The 21,581-nt window shown below is 39.6% G+C and overlaps 1 protein-coding gene and 1 long non-coding RNA gene across 2 annotated transcripts in view; one reads left to right on the top strand and one right to left on the bottom strand.

Moving 5' to 3' along the window:
- Nucleotides 1-15,939, top strand: part of kdm4c (lysine (K)-specific demethylase 4C) — a 27,303-nt gene extending 11,364 nt beyond the window's left edge. The window contains 12 exon segments of the mRNA XM_018695552.2: nucleotides 42-153; nucleotides 1,365-1,546; nucleotides 2,062-2,305; nucleotides 4,148-4,224; nucleotides 4,833-4,888; nucleotides 5,032-5,140; nucleotides 10,278-10,472; nucleotides 11,526-11,576; nucleotides 11,578-11,697; nucleotides 12,979-13,098; nucleotides 14,546-14,638; nucleotides 14,786-15,939. Coding sequence (XP_018551068.1) covers nucleotides 42-153; nucleotides 1,365-1,546; nucleotides 2,062-2,305; nucleotides 4,148-4,224; nucleotides 4,833-4,888; nucleotides 5,032-5,140; nucleotides 10,278-10,472; nucleotides 11,526-11,576; nucleotides 11,578-11,697; nucleotides 12,979-13,098; nucleotides 14,546-14,638; nucleotides 14,786-14,953 — 1,527 coding nt within the window. The 3' untranslated portion in view covers nucleotides 14,954-15,939.
- LOC108896427 (uncharacterized) lies at nucleotides 15,383-21,581 on the bottom strand. Its single transcript, XR_001963114.2, has 2 exons — nucleotides 21,505-21,581; nucleotides 15,383-16,623 (listed from the first exon to the last, which is right to left on the bottom strand). It is a non-coding gene; the product is annotated as an uncharacterized LOC108896427 (long non-coding RNA).

Below are 21,581 nucleotides of genomic sequence, written 5' to 3'. Positions count from 1 at the left end.
TTGCACTCTTAACGCCTTCCAATGATGCCTGTTTATGCCAGTACCCTGCACTGTCAGTGAAGAGGACCACTAAGAGCTGGCGGCACCCACTCAGGAAACCCACTGCAAGGGCTGTACCCACTGCTGTCAAACAACAGGCCACCAGTGATGATGGTGGGCACACACACACACACACACACACACACACACACACACACACACACACAGTTGATACAGTTCATTTAAAGGTTTCACTAAGGTTTGGCCTTCAAAAGACTTCAACATTCACTGACATATTCAGCTACTGTAAGTCAAGAGTCATGCTCATTTCAATTAAAACCCAGGGGCATTTCCAGTTGTGGTTGGTGCTCCATAGTGGGTGGCACTATGCCAGAAACCATGATCCTTTGACTTATGTTGGTTGCGTTGCAGTAAACCAAAATACAGTTACCATAACTTTTTTTCTCAGACCAGTTTGGTTTGTAGGCCAAAACCCTTTTTTGAACATTCATTCATTAAAAACCACGACATTTTCTTTGTAAAAAGGGCAGTACAGCTAGCCATTAATTATTCTAAAGAATAAGATTGCGGTGATAATACAATTTAAAAACAAACTTTTAAATATTAAGTAATGTCAGGTAACATCTGTGTTCTCCCACAGTGTAGCTTTTTATAACCATTGAACCATTCCGCTCTGCGGTCCCCACTTCCCCTCCTCATTTTTCACATTTTATGTCCCCCCAAATGATTCTTCTGACGTCAATGTGCACATAAACCAAACAGATTTAACTCTCAGGCCTACCACAGTAAAATGACCTAGTGATAGATACTCTATTTGTTTTCATGGTTTTAACGGGCTGGGAGGGAGGGCCCTCCATTAACAACTACTAATGCACATATACACACAGAGTCACATTCATCATCTCCATGGTTGTGAAAAAGGATGAATAATTCAGCAGCCATTTTAGTTGTTTATCCCTGAGTAAGAAATGACCATGAAATGACCATGGCTGTGAGAAGCCTATTTTATGATGATGAGAGCTCTTAATCATTTTGGGCAATTTTATAAACAGACAGGCGCCTATTCATTGAAAAATTTTCAAGTCACTGGAGGAAATTGTCACCACTGTGGAAGGATTAGATCTGACTTAGCAGCAAGTCTATTAATGCTGCTGAAGTAAGTTGTGAGAATGATGCACGCTGTGGTTTTGATATTCAGATCACACAATTGTTTCAAATTCATAATAGGCTTAATTAACAAACTACCAGACAAGGGATTTGCACTTGGTATTGCATGAATCACCTTCTAGGCTACAATAAAAGAGGCACCAGTTGAATAGATAAGTGATTGCAAGTTTATAAGGCTTTATTTTGTCTCCACTTAGAGCCCCCTGAAGCAAGCCTGGCAGAGGAGGAGGAGCAGGAAATGGAAGTGTGGGCGAAGCCCCTCGTCTACCTGTGGCAGAACAGGAAGAGTTGCTTCACAGCTGAGAGGGAGTACAACGCTCATGCAGCCACCTTGCAACCATACTGTGCGGTGTGCACACTCTTCATGCCATACTATCAGGTAAATTTGTATTCACACAAATATACAAGTATCATTTGGTGGATGCTTGTGTATAAAATGCATTATGGCTCCATTAGTGAATATATGTATAGCAAGATAGCCCACATGGGGATATCTATAGACTCAAGCATGAACACGCTGGCCCAACTGCAGCGAACACACAGATTCCTCTGTAATTTAAATTCTGTTCAGAGAGTTCCCTTTGTATTTAAAAGGTTTTAACTCTTCAGTCTTTATACATAGAGCTGCATTTACTGTTGCTGAATTTCATCAGTTCAGTGCACAGTGTGACAACTGGGGGAAAAAAAAAGATTTTGCTAACCTGATCATTTATTCAGTAACATCAATTAACTCCTACACTGAAGGGAAAACTAAAGACCCTGTAATGTCATGTTACAGGTGACTCCTTAACTAACCCAATTTTATGTGTAAATATTTTATTACCTACCACCCTGTATATTACAAATAAGTTCTTAAGAAGAACATGAAAATCACCCATTGTTTTTCTTCCGTAGCCTGAAGACAAAGCAGAGGATAACAGGCCTGCCACTGCTAAGGACACCTCCAAATCTTCCTCCCCTATGGAGGGCCCCACACATCCCTGTCAAGGTCTGAGGAGAACCAAGCCCCTCGTCCCAGAGATCTGCTTTTCTTTCCGGGAGCAGAACTACCCCCCAACTCCCACCAACCCTCTGCTGCAGGAAGATGGCACCTCCCCTCTGCTCTACTGCCAGGGCTGTTGCCTGCAAGTCCATGCGAGTATGTATGCACAAGGGAAGAGTAGTTTGTGTGTGTGTGTGAGAGAGAGGGTGGCATGTCCTAAGGATGATACTGGTGTTGCAAGTATAGTTTATAGTTTCTTAAGTTCATAGCATCTATTTACCACCTACCACACCAAGCCACATTGTTTGTTTCTAAATGTTGTGCTTGTCTCTCTGATGTCACTGTATGAGGGTCAGTGGGTTTAAGTCCTGACTCACTCCATCTCAATGTTCCACCCACCTCTCTATACCCCCCCCCCCCCCCCTCCTGTGGTTTGGAGTATTTTATTTCCCTCGTCAGCCGAATGAGGGTGAATCCTCTGTCTTCACCACACATACTTCCTGTCCAAAAGCCCCAAGCCAGTGCAACAAGCCCTCACACACACACACATACACTCTGGAGCCTCTCTGTTCCACGGGACGCACAGACTCAGTGCATTGTACATTATCTCAATCCCTCATTCATACACTTTAACAGGCCTAGATCTTTTCACAAATCCATACGCATTTTGCCAGTATCTTAAGCCTTCAGCCAGTCTTCTACAGACATGTGCTTGTGCACTCACGCACACAGTTACTTTTCAAAGTCTTTCAGACTGTCCTGAATCCACAGCTTTGAAATGACATTGGTTCTCCCTAAGTCAGTTTCAATCCCTCATACTTTCTTTGCCACTAGTTCTGATCCCACCTCATGTATTACCTTGGAGGATGGGGTCTAGTGTAGGTGTTCTGTATGGACTGCGTGGGTGCTGTATGCTGTATGTATAACACATGTACATACTTGCTTTGTGTGAGAGTGTGGACTGGAGGTATGGAAGGGTGGGAGTAGGATGTGAAGTGTATGTCATTTGACACTGATGAAAAAGCCACAAGTTTGGTTTTGAGACCCAACAATAAGTACATGTTGATATTGCTTTCCCCACGTACTGTTATTTGAACTTGGGAGAGGAAACAGAGGTGAGCTTAGATTTTATGTTTGGTTTTGTGATGGATAGTGGGGGAAAAGAATAGAGACATACACTCATATACTGAGTTTAAGTGTTTCTTACAAATAAAAATCCCCCCCCAGCTTATGTTTTTAAAGCCTCAGCCTCAGCTGCCAGCTTTGAAAAGAATCACATTTGTCTTAGTTTCATATTTAGAATGTGTTTCTGTTTGAAGCCACCACAATTTATTTTTTTCTACAAAACATTTGTGTGCCTCTGCCACACTAAGGGCACAAACCAAAACTAAACAAAACAACAATATTTACAAAAAGTGGCTGCTGTTTTTCATACTACTTTGTGTTTTGCGGTGTCTGTCAGCCATGTCGTATGGGTTACAAAGTGATGGTGTCTGAAACTAAAGCGTACTGTCATGCCAGTGCAAGACTTGCATGGCTGCTGTTGCTCAAAGTGCTCTGATGTGTGGATGAACACACAAACAGATACATTTCTAAAAGACGCTCAGATGTACTGCAGCTCTTCCTCCTGTGTTGTCTGCATTTTTTGCTCAACCAGACCAACATTCCCATACACAGACACAGACCTTCACACTATAAAGATCTCCGTTTCCACTTAGTCAGCAATGCTGTGCATTTCTGCATGGAACAATACCACCTTTCTGTCAAGAATCTCTGGAAACAATGTGAATGTGGCATTTTATCCTGTTTTTCATAACTGATGTTAGACTTACCATTTGCTGTCAATATAGCTGTTTTCTGTGAATGCTTCATTGATACCATGCAACTAGGTTATGTTAAAGCAGTTGTACAGTATTTGAGCAAGAACGAACATTTTTACTTTTCCATACATTTTCACCTTTTCCCTTAATTTTCATCTTTCATCTTTTTCACCTTTAGGTTGCTATGGTGTTGCCGCAGATGACGTCAGTGAGCAGTGGTCGTGTGATCGCTGTACAGAAGGAAGCTTTACAGCAGTAAGACATTTTTTTCTGTGACAATAGGTTCTTAGAAGGACTAATTATATACACATTATACATAGGAGGATTATTGAAAAACATTAGTGATTAAAAACAGTAATTCTTGCTCATTGACTCAACTAGACTTATCTCATATCAAGTATGTTATTAGTGCTAATGTTTCTTTAATTAAAGGCCACATTTTCCCAAAAGCCTCACCGTTCCCCTCACAAAGCAGATCTTGCTATTTGATGTAACCTTGTGGTATTGTCGCTTCGTGTGCATCACCTTGCTTTACTAAGGAGGAGAACACACTGGAACAGGTTTAAGTTAAAGGTACATCTTAAAAACAAGTGATCCCACACCTGATTGTGCATTTAATTAATCTTGCTATTCAATATTTTAAAAAGTTCATGTTTTCCCATTGTCCTCCCTGTTCTTCTTACAAAGGAGATGTTACCATTTGTTCCTCACACTACATTGTGTCATTATCAGATTTTCCCTGAATCTGACCTTGTGTCACACACAGTGACAGGTGTTCACATAAGCATGTGTAAGGATATTACCGTATGGATGAAGTGTCTTCTCACTATCTTACTCACTTGTCTCTCTTTTTGTATTCTCAGGAATGCTGTCTCTGTAACCTCAGAGGTGGAGCACTGAAGAAAACCCAAAACGACAAGTGAGACAAGCTTTTGTTCTGTGATTAGCTCTGCGTACTCATCTCTGATCTCTAGAGTTCAGATGACTGAGCGTCTGTGCGTCTTAATCATTATAATGTATTTATTTGTTTGTCTGTGTGTGTGTGCGTGCGTGCATGTATAGATGGGCCCATGTGATGTGTGCAGTAGCACTGCCAGAGGCGAGGTTCAGCGATGAAGCCAAGAGGAGTCCCATTGACACTAGTAGGATCCCCATGCAGCGATATAAACTGGTGAGGAAACACACACGCACACACACACACACTCACACAGATGCAGTACTGGAATTCCCCAGGTCCTTGAGGACTGGCTCGGTCTAATTAATGAAGTGTTCACAGTTCTAATTAACAATGTGAGACGAACATGCCCGCAATCAAAGCTAGATAATTAACCACTGGTGGGTGGGAGAGAGGGTTTGTATGTGTAGGGCCGCCTGTGTGCGGGCGTTTGTCTATACATGTGTGGGTATGCGTCCCATCTGCCTGTGTATGTGCATGCATTTCCGCATTAATTTTGTGTGTGTGTATGTGTGTTTGCTTAATGAAAAAGCTGGAGTGTGTCTCAGCAGACCTGACATGTTGCCACTATAGTTAGCCCTGTGCTGCAGGCACCATGATAGCTCAGCAGAAACTGGATTGTTGGAGAGGTACATCCTAACATAACACGGATAAATACTGCCCTAAATACTGCCCTCCATTCCCAGCTTACATGATTTGTTCAGCAGTGAGTATTACATTTAAGGGGAAGCTCAAGCCGTTTGAGGGGGATATTTGATTGAACAGGATATGAGTTGGGACTCCCTAAAACACAATTTTGTTTCCTATAAGTTCAGAATTCAAAGTAACAAGTAACAGTGACATGAAAGCATGTCATAAAGAAATGCCAACCCTGAACAATAATTCAAATTAATATTAGAAACACTCTCAGTATAACACAATACTATCAAGTTTAATTTTTTAAGTTTAACTAGGCCTGCAACTAACAATTATAAATCTGGTGATTATTTTCTTAATTAATCAATTCATTATTTTACTTACAAATTGTCAGAAAATTATGAAAAGTGGCTGTTATAATTTCTTACAGTCCAAGGCGACTTCAATTGTCCTGTTTTGTCCAACCAAATGTCTTGCATGCTAAGTAGTTGCTGATTATTTTTCGATTACTAACTAACCGATTAATAGACAAATCATTGCAGCTCTAGTTCTAATAATCTATGTTCCTACGAGTGCTTACCCGAAAACAGTTCAGGGGATACTACTGCACTGTCACTGAACGGGACACTAACTTTGTGGACACAGTGACATTACCCACAGGGTATTTACAGGGATATGGTTCATATCTCCTCACACCACATTGAAATTAAGCTCATTTGGATATGAAAGCACAAACCACAAAGTCAGTTTCCATATCCTCGAGCCAAAATCTGAACAAAGTGAAAATTGTAGTCCAGACTGGAACGGGTGGGACGCCCATAAAAAGCCTCTGATGTGACCCCGATGATGGCCACAATGTTTCAGATCTTGTAATGATCTAAATTTCGTTAGAAAAAACAGCACTTCCTTCCTTCAGCTGTTAAATGCTGAGTTTGTCACAGTACCAGTCTTTGCTTAACACTACAGATGCACTCTTTCCAGCAATGCAGCTGAAGGCAGATTATTTAAAAATCAAGCAGAAGTATACTGTAAGTACTGTAAATTTCTCCCCTTTGGAAGGTGTATCTGATCTGAAGATATGTCTGTGACAGCAATCTGTTTATTCACACCACATAATAACACCAAGTCTTCACTTTTTGCTGCCAGTTTTTCACTAATTAACATGCTGACACAAGTACTTTTTGGATGGACTGTGCTTCGATTGATAATTAAACAGATGGGCGTCTTTTAAACAACCTCTTTTGAGGTCTAATTTAAGGTAAAACATGGAACGCAGCACAGAGTGAGTCCCTTCACACATACTGTAGTGGAAAAAACTTTTATGTTACGATGATACAGATTTTATCTTGAGTGATATTCAAATGAAGGGCGATAGTGGATGGTACACCTTTCTCTTTTGTCCACTTCATCATTTGTATAATTGCTGCGTGAGCCGCGTGTTTTAAAGCTCGCATTGGACCCGTTGCCCCTGCAGCAGCCCAGTACATTCATAATTTACTATCACACAACACACATGCACGCAGGCGCGCACACATACACATTCATAATTTACTGTGGGAATGTTCTTAACGCATGGTTCAACACAGGCACCCAAATATACCCCAGAGAAGGCAGGCAGGAAAGTGGTTTAGACTCACACACGCACAGACTCAGACACAGTGAAACATTAAAACTATGATGATGTATTTACACTACTTCATGTTCTCATACACATTGTTTTTCCACTGATAAATGTAGCCGAATACAAACACACACACACACATACACACTCACGTACCTCTGCCCTCGCACCCACAGGTTGTGTTGCATGCCAGTCAGAATCTTGTCTTGCTGGCCTCAATAGGTGGACGAGACAGTCAGGCCAGTTCGTCAGTGCAGAGCTGTCCATAATGGAGGAGGTATGGGAAAAGGCTTTATGAAATGTAGGCCAAGTAAGTCACCAAGAAAAGCACAGAGCGAAAGGTCCCACAGTTCAGAAATAGAGGAGCGGCAAAGCAATAGAAGCTTCATTAATTAAAAAAAAAAAAAAAAAAAAAAAAACGGGATAAAGCTAAGGATTTTCATCACCCATTTTAAATTAAGCATTCACATTTCCTTTTGGATTGAAGAAGAAAAGAGGACTTCTCTGAGAGTCTCTCTGTACACAATACCTCCTGATCCTCAACTGATATGTGAATTAAGTAGGCTAAGCTGATAATTGTAGAGGCGAAGCCAGCCCTGCTGGAGAGGTTAAATTTAATTAATGCTGGCTCGGTTAACTAATTAGATCAGCTATTGATTTTTCAAAGAAATGAACAAAGGGCATTTATTTCAGAGACTTGCCAGATAAGGACAGAGACTTTTAAAAAAGTTTAGTATTCCCACAGCATCACCTTCTTACCTACCTATCAAACGCAGTCCTACTCTACCTGGGGCCATGAACATTTCCTGTTTAATATATACCATGGAACTGAAACATCAAGTCCTTTTTAATACTGTACTCCCACATATTCTGTTAAGACACACCCAGTTCTTCTTTTCACATGATAAAATAATGATATGACAGTTTACATGTCATCAGTCCCTTCCACAGGCTAGAATTGGTATTTACATACCAGCTAATCCCCATTTGAGTTCACTTACTGCTGAGGCACATCCTCTAGGGAGTTCTTCTATATACAGACATATTATCTGTCAACATGGATGGATATTTCAGTATGGATTCCCCAGGAATTAGATTAATGAATAAATTACCTTCAGAGAGATTGTGAAACTGCACTGCAAGGGAAAGGAAGACAGGGCAGGGAAGTGAAGCGAAAAAGAGAGCACAGATGGGTGTTTTATTAGGACGAGAGTGAGGGAAATGGAGTGAGATGGGAGGCATGCGAAAGGGGTGAAAGAGGAATGGGGAGCGAGTAGGGTTATAATGGGAGGATGTCGTCATTTTTTCCCTTTAGTGGGAGAGCAAAGGATTTGTGGGAGAGGAGGAGAGGGGAGATGTCACAGTAGAGGAAATGGACTTGATGGGCTGTTTGGTGCAGAAAACCAAGGGATAGTCTTAAAAATTTAGGTATGAGTGTGTGTTTGTGCATGAATGCATGGCAGTGTTTGTGCATAGGATGTGTTTATGTGTATTGTGCCCTCCAATGTGCAGTTGTGTACTGCTCACAGACCTCAGACAGGGGGAAAAAAATACCACAACATAGACATAGCAGCACTGGTTTGTTGTGGAAACCTCATATGATGTCATCTGATTGGTCTTATTTGAGGGTTTCCTTGTATTGTAGGAGTGTAATAACAAGTTTCTGTTGACTGTTACGACCGGGCTTTTGCTCCCTCTCCTCATTTTATACTCTTGTATCTATGTTTTGTTTACACCACCGTATCCAATAACAGTGTGTTTAGCAGATTTCACAGATATGATTATTTGGAGCACATAATGGTTTTAAATGATGATAGAGGCTCATGCCACAACCGAGCAATGATTCACTTAGCAGACTTTTCTCTTTATTTTGTTGCTGTTTTTCTTGAGCCCACATTCAAGGTCTCTCAAGTGGAAATATAGATTTTAAATTACTTAGGTTTTTTTTTTATTTACTCTGTTCCAAAGGCTACACTGTTGAATAATGTCAGGTTTCGTTCACTGCAACAAACTTACTGAATGACAGTTGGTTTGATGTCATAGAAGGTCATGTACTTACTTGATGAGTGTTGAAATGTTTGTTTCCTCATTTGCTAAGAACATATTTAATCATGAAATTATCAAAAATATACATTGGTATCGGACTGGCATGGATTGCCTGTCCTCCTGCTGTGTTGGTCATTATATTATTCAGAAACTGTCAATTGGCGGGAGGGTTTTCATAAAACAAGACTACCAGTTCAACTACACTTAAGCTGGTAAACAAGGCTTATTTACACAACATTTTGGTTCATAAAGGAGACTTAAACAATTAAGTAAGTTACCATCAAAACCTATCCCTCCAGGCTATCCTGGTTCTAGTCAGGCTAGTCCTCAGATTTAGCATTACCTCAGGCTTAAACAGTGTAAATAATATAAACTTAATTTAAATCAGTTTCATAATTTTTCCCTCTTTAACTGGCATTTAATCAACAGAAAACTAGTAGAGAACTAGTTCTCTAGAAAATGCTGATTTTTTTTGTTGTTTTTGCTATAAATACATCACCTGGCTTGGATCCTATTTCATACTGCAGAGTTGTTGAAAATAATGTTGCATCTGTTACACCCTGTACATTTAACTGAACTTAAAATATCATGCTTACAGGCAGAACGCTGCAACAATCTGAGCTCACAGAGGAATTCATGTGGAACCAAGTTCATCTCCTCTTGTGTCAAAGCCTGAGCTCATTGCTGATCTACAGCATGCTGTCTCATGTGCTTTGCTAACTGCAGCGGTTTTGTTTGTTTTTGTTACATTTTATTCTTCATATTATATGTTTACTATGCATTACAAATATCAACTTGTTTTCTTTATTTTGAATTAATATGATGCTTTTCACAAGCCCTGTTTTTCTGAGCTCCTTCATAAAACATATCTGTAGTTACTGTGGGAACAAGTTCACTTAATTTGCCCACCAACACTGCACTTACTGAAATGTCGATATTATTTGCCTGTATTATTAAGAATTTGGACCCAGCTTGTGTCTAACCTCAGCAAATACAGGCTCTGATTGGTCAGTGTGTTGACGGTTTGCTCTGCTCTGTCTGTGTTTACAGAAGTGTATCTATTGTCGTAAACGCTGTGCGGGGAAGCGGCAGGCAGGCGCTTGCATCCAGTGCTCATGTGGCCGGTGTCCCACCTCCTTTCATGTGACCTGTGCCCATGCTGCTGGTGTAATCATGGAGCCTGATGATTGGCCATATGTTGTGTCAATCACCTGCCATAGACACCAGTCACGGAGTTCGTCAGCTGTAAGTTATAGGACTGGTGTTAATTGGCAACATTGAGCTAATATCAGTGACAAAGTAACAACTGATGGCTAAAAACAAACCTGTAATAGGCTGCCTACTACAAATGAGAACGTATGTATGATATCAGGGGTGATACAACACTTTTGTCTGTCTAACAGCACCTTATCAGCAATAATTAAAATAGAGTGATCTGTTGTACAACAAAGACAACAACATGAACAAAAGTCTGTAGAAGACATGTGTATTGCTGTAGAAAATTCTCACCTCAAGTGAAAGCTGCATAAAATAACACTTTTCCCTTGTCTGTCATAGGAAATTAGTTCCTGGTGTTAATATTGAAAAAATGTTTTCTCTGGTTCCTCTAATTGACTTGTATGGGGCAACACATTTAAGTTATAATGTTACCGACTATGTTTGAGATTGTGCTAAATTTAAACTTGAACTCATAGCTCATATCATAGAGTGGCTGTACACAAAGAGTTAAAGTTGCCTTGGTGATTTAATGGATTAATCAAAATAAAAATACCCATATTGATGGAATTTATTGTGAATAGACTTTCTATTATACCACTGATTCATTTCATTATTCTTGCTTTAACTGTAAGAAAAAGCTGAAATATTTCTTGTTATTCCATTGCTTTATTGTGAGACTTTGTCTTAAAGGGTCAATTCACTCAAATCCCAAAAACATTTTCTCAGTTTCAATTTGCTCTGTACAAAGTAGTGTCAGTGTAAAGGATGTGGATTATCCAGAGTTATGAGGTCAGTGTTTCTCAAAAGACAGTACTGTTTAAAAAAAAAAAAATACATTTTTTAAATGTAATTATCAAAGCTGTGAACATCACAAACCTATATTACAGTCACCTCTATTGTATTGGCGTGGCAACATAGCTCAAAACCTGGACAAATGAAACCAAAACTAACTGCATGATGCCATTAGATGTTTTTTGTCATTTGGGTATCAGAATGATGATGTTAGTTTAATCTGACATTATACTCTTACTAATTGTCATACATTAGTCTAATTGCAGCTCCCTGCTCTCTCTCTACTAGAAGCAGCGAGCGTGCCAAGCGTCCATCTCACTGGGCCAGACAGTGATCTCCAAAACACAAGAACCTGCGCTACTACAGCTCCAAGGTCACACAGATCACCTCCCAGATGTTCTACGAGGTCATGTTTGATGACGGCTCCTTCTCCAATGATACCTACCCCGAGGATATAGTGGTGAGAATATGTTTAATTAGACACAGGTTCAAGAGGTCACTTCCCAGTTGTGCGAGGTCATGTCAGATATTAAAACCCTCTCATTTGAAAGGAGCTTTTTTTTTTTTTGCAGTGAAGATTACTGGTTCTCACATGGTCATTGCATGAGGGATTACCTTTAAGCTTGTTTTAATATCTTACTCTAAGTTGTGCATCTGCAAAGCCAATGTGATCAAGAGTGATTTAAAATCATTTTTCTGAGCCCTTCTGCAAATACCAATGAAACAACATGGATTTCTGAAAAGGCCATTCAAATTAAAACAGAGTATCAGAGGAGTGCTGAGTTGTCATGGTAGCAGCAAATAATCACTGACATGACCGTTTTTGATGAGTTGAAATTCATGGATTTGTTCAAGTGATTATGGTAATGACTAAGTCTCCATTGGTGAGCTTAACATTGTTTAAGAGAAGTAGCTATGGCAAACGCATCCACACACTTCTGTGTGTTACTGTATTAGTGAGGACATTCCATTAATTTATATGAACCTCAGCCTTAATTGACCTAGTCTTCTTCAGATGTGCAGCAAATTGTTCAAATTTTTTTCCAACTTTAAATAAAACAATTTAATAATTTTTACCTTGAAACTATTATGATGTTGTAGATTGTATACAAATTAATGATAAAACTCATTAACTACACCATTTGATTCATCACAGTTTGATGGGATCATTTCATGTCCTAATTCATGTTGTTTGTATGTTTCCAACATTATTTACTGTTCAAATGTGAAACAGTAATTTTTACCATAACTTTTAACCAGCAAGATGTAGGATCTATTTAAAAATATCAGCTCTTATGCATATTATTTGTGGAAAATGTGGCTGCATTTTACAGCACCTTAGAGAGACTCAGACTGTGGGTTGTTAAGTGTTGACGATGGACTGCATGGGAGGCTGGATGTCAGCCTTAAAACAGTGAGGAATGTGCTTTTGTTTGTCTTAAGGTCTTTATGGCGAGTTTGAAACTTTCATAGCAGAACTGTCAAATTTCCTATTAAACTGAAGTTTGTTTTGAGCGTAAAGTGATGTGGCAGGTGAGGTTATCAAAGTGCAGAGGGAAAGGCAGAAAGAAAGGCTGTCTGAATATGATTTTAACCTAATTCTAACAGTAATCCTAAAACTAAGAGGAGCTTTTTTTCAACATCAAACCATCCACTGTGAATGACACTTCTCTTTTTCAGGCCATTTTGACAAACACTTAAGCACTTACACAACCAATCATTTATTCTTTTGTAATTTTAGAGCAGAGATTGTGTGAACTTGGGTCCTCCTGAAGTTGGAGAAGCTGTTCAAGTGAAATGGCCTGACGGGCTGTTCTATGGTGCTAAATACCTGGGATCCAACGTCTCCTACATGTATCAGGTACACATACGTGGACTACAGACATTTGTAATTATGACAGTTGTTGTTAATATGTGATGGAGAGATGGACTTGACACAGTTGTGCAGATTTAATCTTTTACCTTTAAGTGCTGAATAAACTTGCAAGCAGTTGTAGGTCAGAGCAAAAACTTGTTGAAACTCCCTCAGCATCAGAATCATCGTGACCGCACTGACGTAGTCAAGGTCCATGGGTCTATGTATGGAGAGGAGAGGGGAGAGAAAAAGAAAGAGGACACTTGAGACTGAGGGAGGTGCTTAAGTCATGGTGACTAAAGAAGAGGAGATGGAAGATGATGGGAGGATGAAAAGACAGATATATATGAAGGAAAAGCTGTTCAAACAGTGAGGACAGATGGGGAGAGAAAGAGAGATAGAGAGGAGAGCGAGAAGAGGAGGATGAAAGGGAGGTGACAATCTGCATTATTCAAACTCACTGAAATATTCACCAAGCAAAGAGTCATGCGGCTTCCACTTAAAGCTTTATTTAGTTGAGCTGGGCGTCAACCATTAGTTATGCACAAATGCATCTGTGACGCACACACTCACAAGATAGGTCAGATTTTATAAAAAGGCTGAACAAGAACTTTCCATTGTCAAGGTGTGTTTAGGTATAAAATGGTTTCAGGCTGTGTTTCACCTCTAGAACTCTATGGCATTCATACATTTGAATTTGAGCAGAAATGACACAAAAATGGCCTCTTTTTTCACACTGCCATTTCATACTGTGTAATCAGAGCTGTTGATATTTGTTTCATCAAATGGATTTGAAAATGTTGAGTTAGTTTTAGTTTCCGTCTTTGTAATTTATCATCAAATAAATGACATAATGGAATTGATTATCTTGCTTTCCATAACAAAAGTGGTATGAAGTCACTGGAGATGTTGTGTAAACCAATGCATTTGTGATGCACTAACTGTACCTAAAATCATGTTTAACTTCACCAAAAAGAACAGTTCTTCATTGGTCTTTTCCTTGACTGATATTCAGTTGTAGCATGTTTTAGAGAATACGAAGTAAAAATAGATCAATTCTTTTTAAGTAAAAAATTCAGAAAAGGTGGCAATACTTTTTCCAGACCTTAGTAGTGCAAGCAGGCCAAACTTCACCCAAAAGAGGGGTAGGACAGACTGCCTGAGAAGCAAAACCCAATGCAAAAATAAGTGTGTGTGTTTGTGTAGTGCTGGTCATTAAGCTTACTACTCTGAGCCTGTGGTAATAATTGAAAAGCACATCAGCCTATCAACACTTCTCTTCTCTGAATTATAGTGTCCAAACAGGAAAAGGACAATGAAGAACCCAGTGGAATTATACCTAACGTTTGTGCGCACGGTGAATGACAGTAGCACATTGTTAACGTTTGAATGAATGTACAGTTCATTTATTTAAACTGCATAGAAAGTGCTGAATATTTTCATGTCGTCTCAGGTGGAGTTTGAGGATGGGTCTCAGGTGCTGGCAAAGAGAGAGGATGTCTATACTTTAGACGAAGACCTGCCTAAAAAGGTGAAACGTAGACTTGTAAGTATTAGACTTAATGGGCAACACATAAACTTAAAGACATAAGTTTGGCACTTTAATTAAGGCATGAAAAGTTACAATTCTCTTGCCACCTGAGACATTTTCTTATTTACTCATTGGTGTTCTCCCATGTCTCCCTTTTTCTAGTCCACAGCCTCAAGCATGCGTTTCCAAGATGCCTTCTTTACCACGCAGGGTGAGAGGAAACGGCAGAGGACACCTAATTCTCGCTTCCAGAAAGACTATGTGGCCCTGCCAGGCCTCCGTACAACTGCCAAAAGCACATGGGAGCAACGCAGCCACAAAGGGAAATGAAAAAGTGGACAAGGATGAATGACAAATGAATGCACTGAATTAACAGTGGGTGTAGAGGGGAGGTTGGTTGTGCGAGTGTATGTGTGTATGCTTGAGTGTAAGTGTTTTTGGATCCTCTTCCATTTTGACGACTATTGTCCACACGACTTCTCTGTGAACAGATCAGATGCCACGGTGTGAGGCAATGGCTGATCTGGGTTAGATGGACGTTAAATTACAGTATGTGTGCTTGTACATTATTCATCAGCAATTGGTGAATGGGTGGTGTGACAGGCTGGAGAGGATTTCTGATTGGACAGCTGGACTCTTTTAGAATGGCATAACAGAGGGCATTGTTGCCTCAGTTGCCTCGTGCTTTCACATCTGTCAGGGAAAATAAACGTGACTTACAATTGTCACATCATCCCTTTTTTGAAATACACAACAAAAACTTTTTTCTTTGTACATGAAAAATTCAAAAGTGAGATTTTTCTAAATAGCGTGCCGATGGTAGCTTTTTAGGGGTCTGTTATTTCCAGTTTTGATTTTGAATATTTATGCACTTTGCTTGTAGTATTTTCCTCATGTCTTAATGTTTCGCCCCGCATGCTAAACACTGTCTCCTAACTGCTTCTGCTGGGCTGAGTCCAATTACTACCACAGTGGCTTCCTCTCTGCATCTTTTTTTTTAATCCTTACAGACAAAAATGTATGATTTTTGAATTTGACATTGAAAAATGAATCATTACAGAAAAAAAAGCAAAAAAATAAAAATAAAATTTAAAAAAGCATCAACCCCACACTTCTAGGGTGAAAGCTTCAGACAGGAAGCCATGGCTGTGTGTTGGATTTTGTGCCCTCTTAATGTGAAATGCTACTGTTGCTCTGTTGAATGAAACACATTGTTGAAATTATTTAAAATTTGTATTTATTTTTGGCTTGCTATAGTTAAACTATTGCTAACTGCTGTAAGGAAAACAATAAAAAATCACATATGTTTTTTTTTTAATTAACTTGTCAGTTATTTTAACTAAAATTCAATAAGAATGAAAGGACTTCAAGGTCCAGAAAAGATGGTTTATGCAACTCTATAATACATTGCAATTAGGGTAATATATAGTGACATTTTATGCTAAAAATGACTGCAACAAACAAGACTTTAGCAATAATGTGAATACTACAGAAATACAGGAAGAAGTTTGCATCAGACTGTCTTTAAATGCTTAATTATTGTCTAAGATATTGCACTTAATTTTTACTTTTAAAACTAATATTTTTATGAGGGGTACTTTTTTTATTTTTCAAAGACAATAAGAATTCTAAAAGTTGACTAAGTATATAAGATTAAGTAATTTACTTTCTGGTGTGTCAAGATTTAAATAAGTAGAATCAGAAACCTATTGCTGAACTGACATCATCATCATCGTCATCAGCGTTACTCTGAACTATGTGACCAGCACTGGCAGCTACATGCTGAGTAATTCCGCCTCATGCTGAAGGATATGGGGCAGAATGTTCCCGGCAGACACAGCCCTGTTCTTCAAGCAGATCCTGAAGAGCCTGGCAGAACAGACAGGAAGTGAAATCCAGGAGGTATCTTAAGTGGCTATGGCAAGGCTTCAAACAGCTCTGTACTCCCATGGAAACCATGTCACAGCCCGCTTCTTGCCTCTTCATGGCTCTCTGTGATACTGAGGGAAAAAAACCAAGAAGACAAGTCATCTGCAATGAAAGAGCCAGAAATAACAGATATTTCTTTTCCTTTGACACCACCCCGTTGTGTGCCCATACTGCACAACCACGCTACCACTGCAGTCTTCTGGTCCTTTAGTGGCTAGTAAACAAAACTCTTGACAAAAACATACCCAATTACTTAATTACTCAATTACTTTATTTACGTATGCTGATCACTTAGCTGCTTTATTGACTCAATGACCTTATTTACTCGATTACTTAATTACTCAACTACTTACTATCAACTATTTTTGTTACTTACCTCTTAATTACTCAACTACTTGCTTTAATTAACAGTTTTATTACTTACATTTACTTTACCTATTTTAACAAAGAATGGTTTACTGACAGACTAGAGGAACAGATCTGATATTCAGTGTCTTTACTGTGTGTACATTACGTAAATCAACTAACATAGTACCAACTGAAAATCAAAGTATCCCAAAATAACAAAATGATTGTTTCATCACATTCTCACAATACGTAGCTAATTTACGTAGTTAATGGGACATACCTGTATGTTTGACATAAAGACTGCACAGTGAGGGCTGTCAGCTGTGGAAACAAACAGCACGGCCTCTGCGCCCATGTTTTTGTTGATCTTCTATGGACCTCATCATCTCCTCTCCAGATTTTAAGAAAGAGAGGATGGTTCAAGAAACAATAAAGGAACAGATGTGATGTTCAGTGACTTTACTGTAGCGTACAGTTTGTAAGACAACAAACATAGTAGGCTACTACGTTAAAATCACACTATCCCAAAATAACAAAATGGTTCTAAATAAGTAAGCCGGTTTAGCAATACCGGCCGACCAGCAACATGCTATAAAATAACCATTCAGCATATTTAAACAAAAGCAACCATTAACTATGTGTTGACACAGGTTAGATAGCGAGATTAGAAAATAACGTTCCAATCCCTGAGGAACTACGCTGACATTAGAGACGGTTGCGTCCACAAAAATGCTGTTATAGTTAAACAATATAACGAGGCACGGCCCAAACAGTGTAAACAAATCAACTGTGACAACATAGCTACAAGTGTGCCGAGACGTGAACCCTGCGTAACACACCGCACCGAAGTTATAGGTCTGATACTCGACAGACAGTCACTGTGGATCCCCACATGTGCAATGCCGGTGTTTAACTGGTGATATTTGTTTAGGTTTTCGCTAGCTTTGCTCCAGATGTTGCTAACATGTTGTTGGTCGCAGATGCATCATTTTCAGGTAGAGGAGCCTACCATGTGCTTGTTTAGTGTGACGAGATATTGAAGACCTCGTCGCTATCCGTTTCAACATCACCTGCACTCAACAACACGAAACACGCTGCACAATAAATAAATAAATAAATAAATAAATGTTTAGTGAGCTCCACGACGGGATTCGAAGCTTCAGTGACATATAAACCACATCCAGACGTCTTCCCTGTTAGGCCACCGGTCTGCCTGCTGCCCTACCTTCAATGTATAAATCTTGGTCAATGTGTCAGCTGTCAACTGGTGATAGTCACAACTTAACATAAACAGTCCCTTTTTACTTAATAGCGAGCATCAAAAAGTAAAAAGTAAGTGACTGCTGTTCATCTGTCCTCGGTTCACATAAACACATTGCTGGATTTGAAGTTTTATCGTTCTTGCTAAAGTTGGCAGATGTGATTTTAAAGGAGGAGGTGGTGGATGTTCCCTCAGATGAGCAGGAGATCAGTCCTCTGAGAATGGACACAGCCCTAAAGCTCAGCAAGGAACCAGGCTGGTTTATCATTTTACAGTGGTGCAAGTGCTCGCCTGTTTATTTCAGGAGATTACATGACGATAATCATCTATTAGTGTGCACCACATAATATCTTTTACATTTGTTTAGACAGAATCATGTTTAAGTTCAACACTACAAATGTTCATAGCAGCTCTCAGTAAAGCAGTGTCTTATATCTTAATCTTACTCTGAAAAAAACTTGAAGACACATTTATCGGTGAAAATGTAGATGGGCTGGACTAACTCCCCAGTCTTTCAAGATCCTGACGATGTCTCTGCTGGGAGTAGAGATTAGGGGAGCCTGTATCTAATGTTTGGATGCAACATTTTATTCCAATAGGAGAGAAGATGCTTGCAGATTTAATTCAGTGTCTTTACTGAAGCACAAACGTTTAGTTCTCCGCCTCATAAATCGTCCTTTCAGACGATATAAACCGTCAGTAGGAATTAAAAATGAACAATCAGGATTTGAACCCCCACTTAGTAGATATTTGGTTTTGTATGCTGCAAACTCGACATGGTGAGCTATTACTACCACACAGCCTCACTGCACATGCTAATAATCCTATAAATTATAATAAATTTTAAAAGAAACAACTCTTGATAGATACAGTCTAAAAAACATAAATATTATGTTCTATGGTGGACATCAAATTATCAAATGCAAGTTGAGAATAGCAAAAACTTTGCAATATTTCAGCACAGACAATCCATTCAACATGAAATACACAATCACTGTATAAACTCAAACAGGTGTGCAGCCTACACTCAACCGGACAGAAAATAATTAAGCTTAAAAATGACATGCATGGCACTGATCAATTTCAGGTCCTCCACACTTGTCTCATCCATTGCACATATGTTGACAACACATCCGACAAAGTTCAGAAAAATCATGTGTTGACTATAGTCATGTAATCTCCTGAAATAAACAGGCGAGCACTTGCACCACTGTAAAATGATAAACCAGCCTGGTTCCTTGCTGAGCTTTAGGGCTGTGTCCATTCTCAGAGGACTGATCTCCTGCTCATCTGAGGGAACATCCACCTCCTCCTTTAAAATCACATCTGCCAACTTTAGCAAGAAAGAAGCTGAGGATACATGGAAGCTTAACAAATCCAGCAATGTGTTTATGTGAACCGAGGACAGATGAAAAGCACAGTAGCTTACTTTATACACATGAACGCCACATGAGAGTCCGCTGTGTTGATATGGGTGAGCGATGCTTTCTCACGGTCAGTCACAAGCTGTGTGTTTGGTTTTGTGAGGACAATATCTGTCCACTTTTTACCAAAAACCAAAAGAACTTTCCTTTGAGGTTGCCATGCTTGTGTATCCTTCACATTTTTGATGCTCACTATTAAGTAAACAGGGACTGTATATGTTAAGTTGTGACTATCACCAGTTGACATGGGCGTGTTTCATGAACCAATAACAGGTGTTAAACAGCTGACACACTGACCAAGATTTATACATTGAAGGTACGGCCGCTAGTTGGTAGCCCGGTGGCCTAATGGGGAAGACACATGAGGCCTGTACTACGAAGCGAGGTTACTGGCTTATCAGGGTAACTTCAGGAGTAACTTAGTGACGTCAGGTGTAACTTCCCGGTTAACCTGTACTACGAAAGGTGGATAGGTTTTACCCAGGGTCTGCTGCGTCTCTAAACTTTATGTTCGTGGTTAACTTGGTGTTACTTCTCTCTAAGTACCGCCCCACAGGTGGAAAAACCAATCGATACTGGCACAACGACAGAGAGAGGCTGACTCCGTAGGATGGGGGTTGTCTAAACACCGTCAGTGCCTCCCACCCCCTGACAACCACCCCCACCAAAAAAAGGTATGTAGTGGATGGTAGAGGTATGTGGACCAATAAATGGTAATTTTTAATCTCCGCATTTTCAATTTCAGTTTTTTTTCTCACAGTCAAGCAGCAGAATTTAGCATCATTAGTGTTGCATATTATCGATTTCAATATAAGACAATATAATGCGACACAATGTTGTAATTGTAGACTACATACCAAAACATGCAGTCTTAATGATGGGAAATATGAATGTGTATCACTGTTTCTATTTCATCCAGGTTCAGTTTCCACTGAGGCTGAAATACTGTTAACATGAAGTTCATACTGAACATAACAGCATTACATTCATACATATACAGTCTGAGTGTCCCAGGTAGATCATCATTAACAGAGTGTAACAGCTCATTTTCAAACATGTGATCCACGTGTTGTCTGTAATCCAAGTATCAGAAAAATTATCATATTTTCCGTGTCCTTACATCTCATATTACAGATTAAGAACCCAGAGAACATGAGACAAGTCTCCCTGGCTTTGTTGGTTTTACAGTGTGTCGTTACCGTAAACCGACAGAATTAACGCGCGCTCTTCATCTGAGAGATACGGTGCACGCCCGTTTCATGCACGCGCACTAAGTTTGTCAACCCCGACTTTCATTGATAACCTGAGTCAAATCAGAGTAGGTTAAACTCCCTTCGTAGCACAGTCCTCTGGTTGTGGTTTATATGTCGCTTAAGTTTTATCGTTTCGAATCCCGTCGTGGGACTCGCTAAACATTTATTTATTTATTAATTGTGCAGCAAGTTTCGGGTTGTTGACTGCAGGTGATGTTGAAACGGATATGCATTTTATCTTGTGATGTGTTTTTCGGCGAGGTCTTCAATATCTCGTCACACTAAACAAGCACACGGTAGCTCCTCTAGCGGAAAATGACGAATCTGCGACCGACAACATGTTAGCAACATCCGGAGCAAAGCTAGCGAAAACTTAAACAAATATCACCAGTTAAACTGGAACACCGGTTTTTCAATTAAGATATTCATATAAAATAGAAGATGCACCAAAGTACTATACACAGAGGGGTATCTCAATTTACTTCACTGTCCACAAATAAGTAGTTATCTTAAATTTCCCTCAAACGAGACGAGGAACACAAACAGCGTAAACAAACCAACTACTACGGAGAAAATACCAAACACAGAGTTGCACCCTGCAAAGTACTTTGTCATTAGCCAAAATCTTAACGTTACAAAGAAGCCTGAAGAAACAGCAACACATACGTTACCCTCACGAAGTGGTGCACACACGAGCATAAGGCCAATCAACCACAGGTGAAGCCATTTAGACGGCGTTTTCC

This window comes from Lates calcarifer, linkage group LG5 (assembly GCF_001640805.2).
Source record: "Lates calcarifer isolate ASB-BC8 linkage group LG5, TLL_Latcal_v3, whole genome shotgun sequence".
Lineage (NCBI taxonomy): Eukaryota > Metazoa > Chordata > Actinopteri > Centropomidae > Lates > Lates calcarifer.
This window is presented reverse-complemented; position numbering and strand designations above follow the sequence as displayed.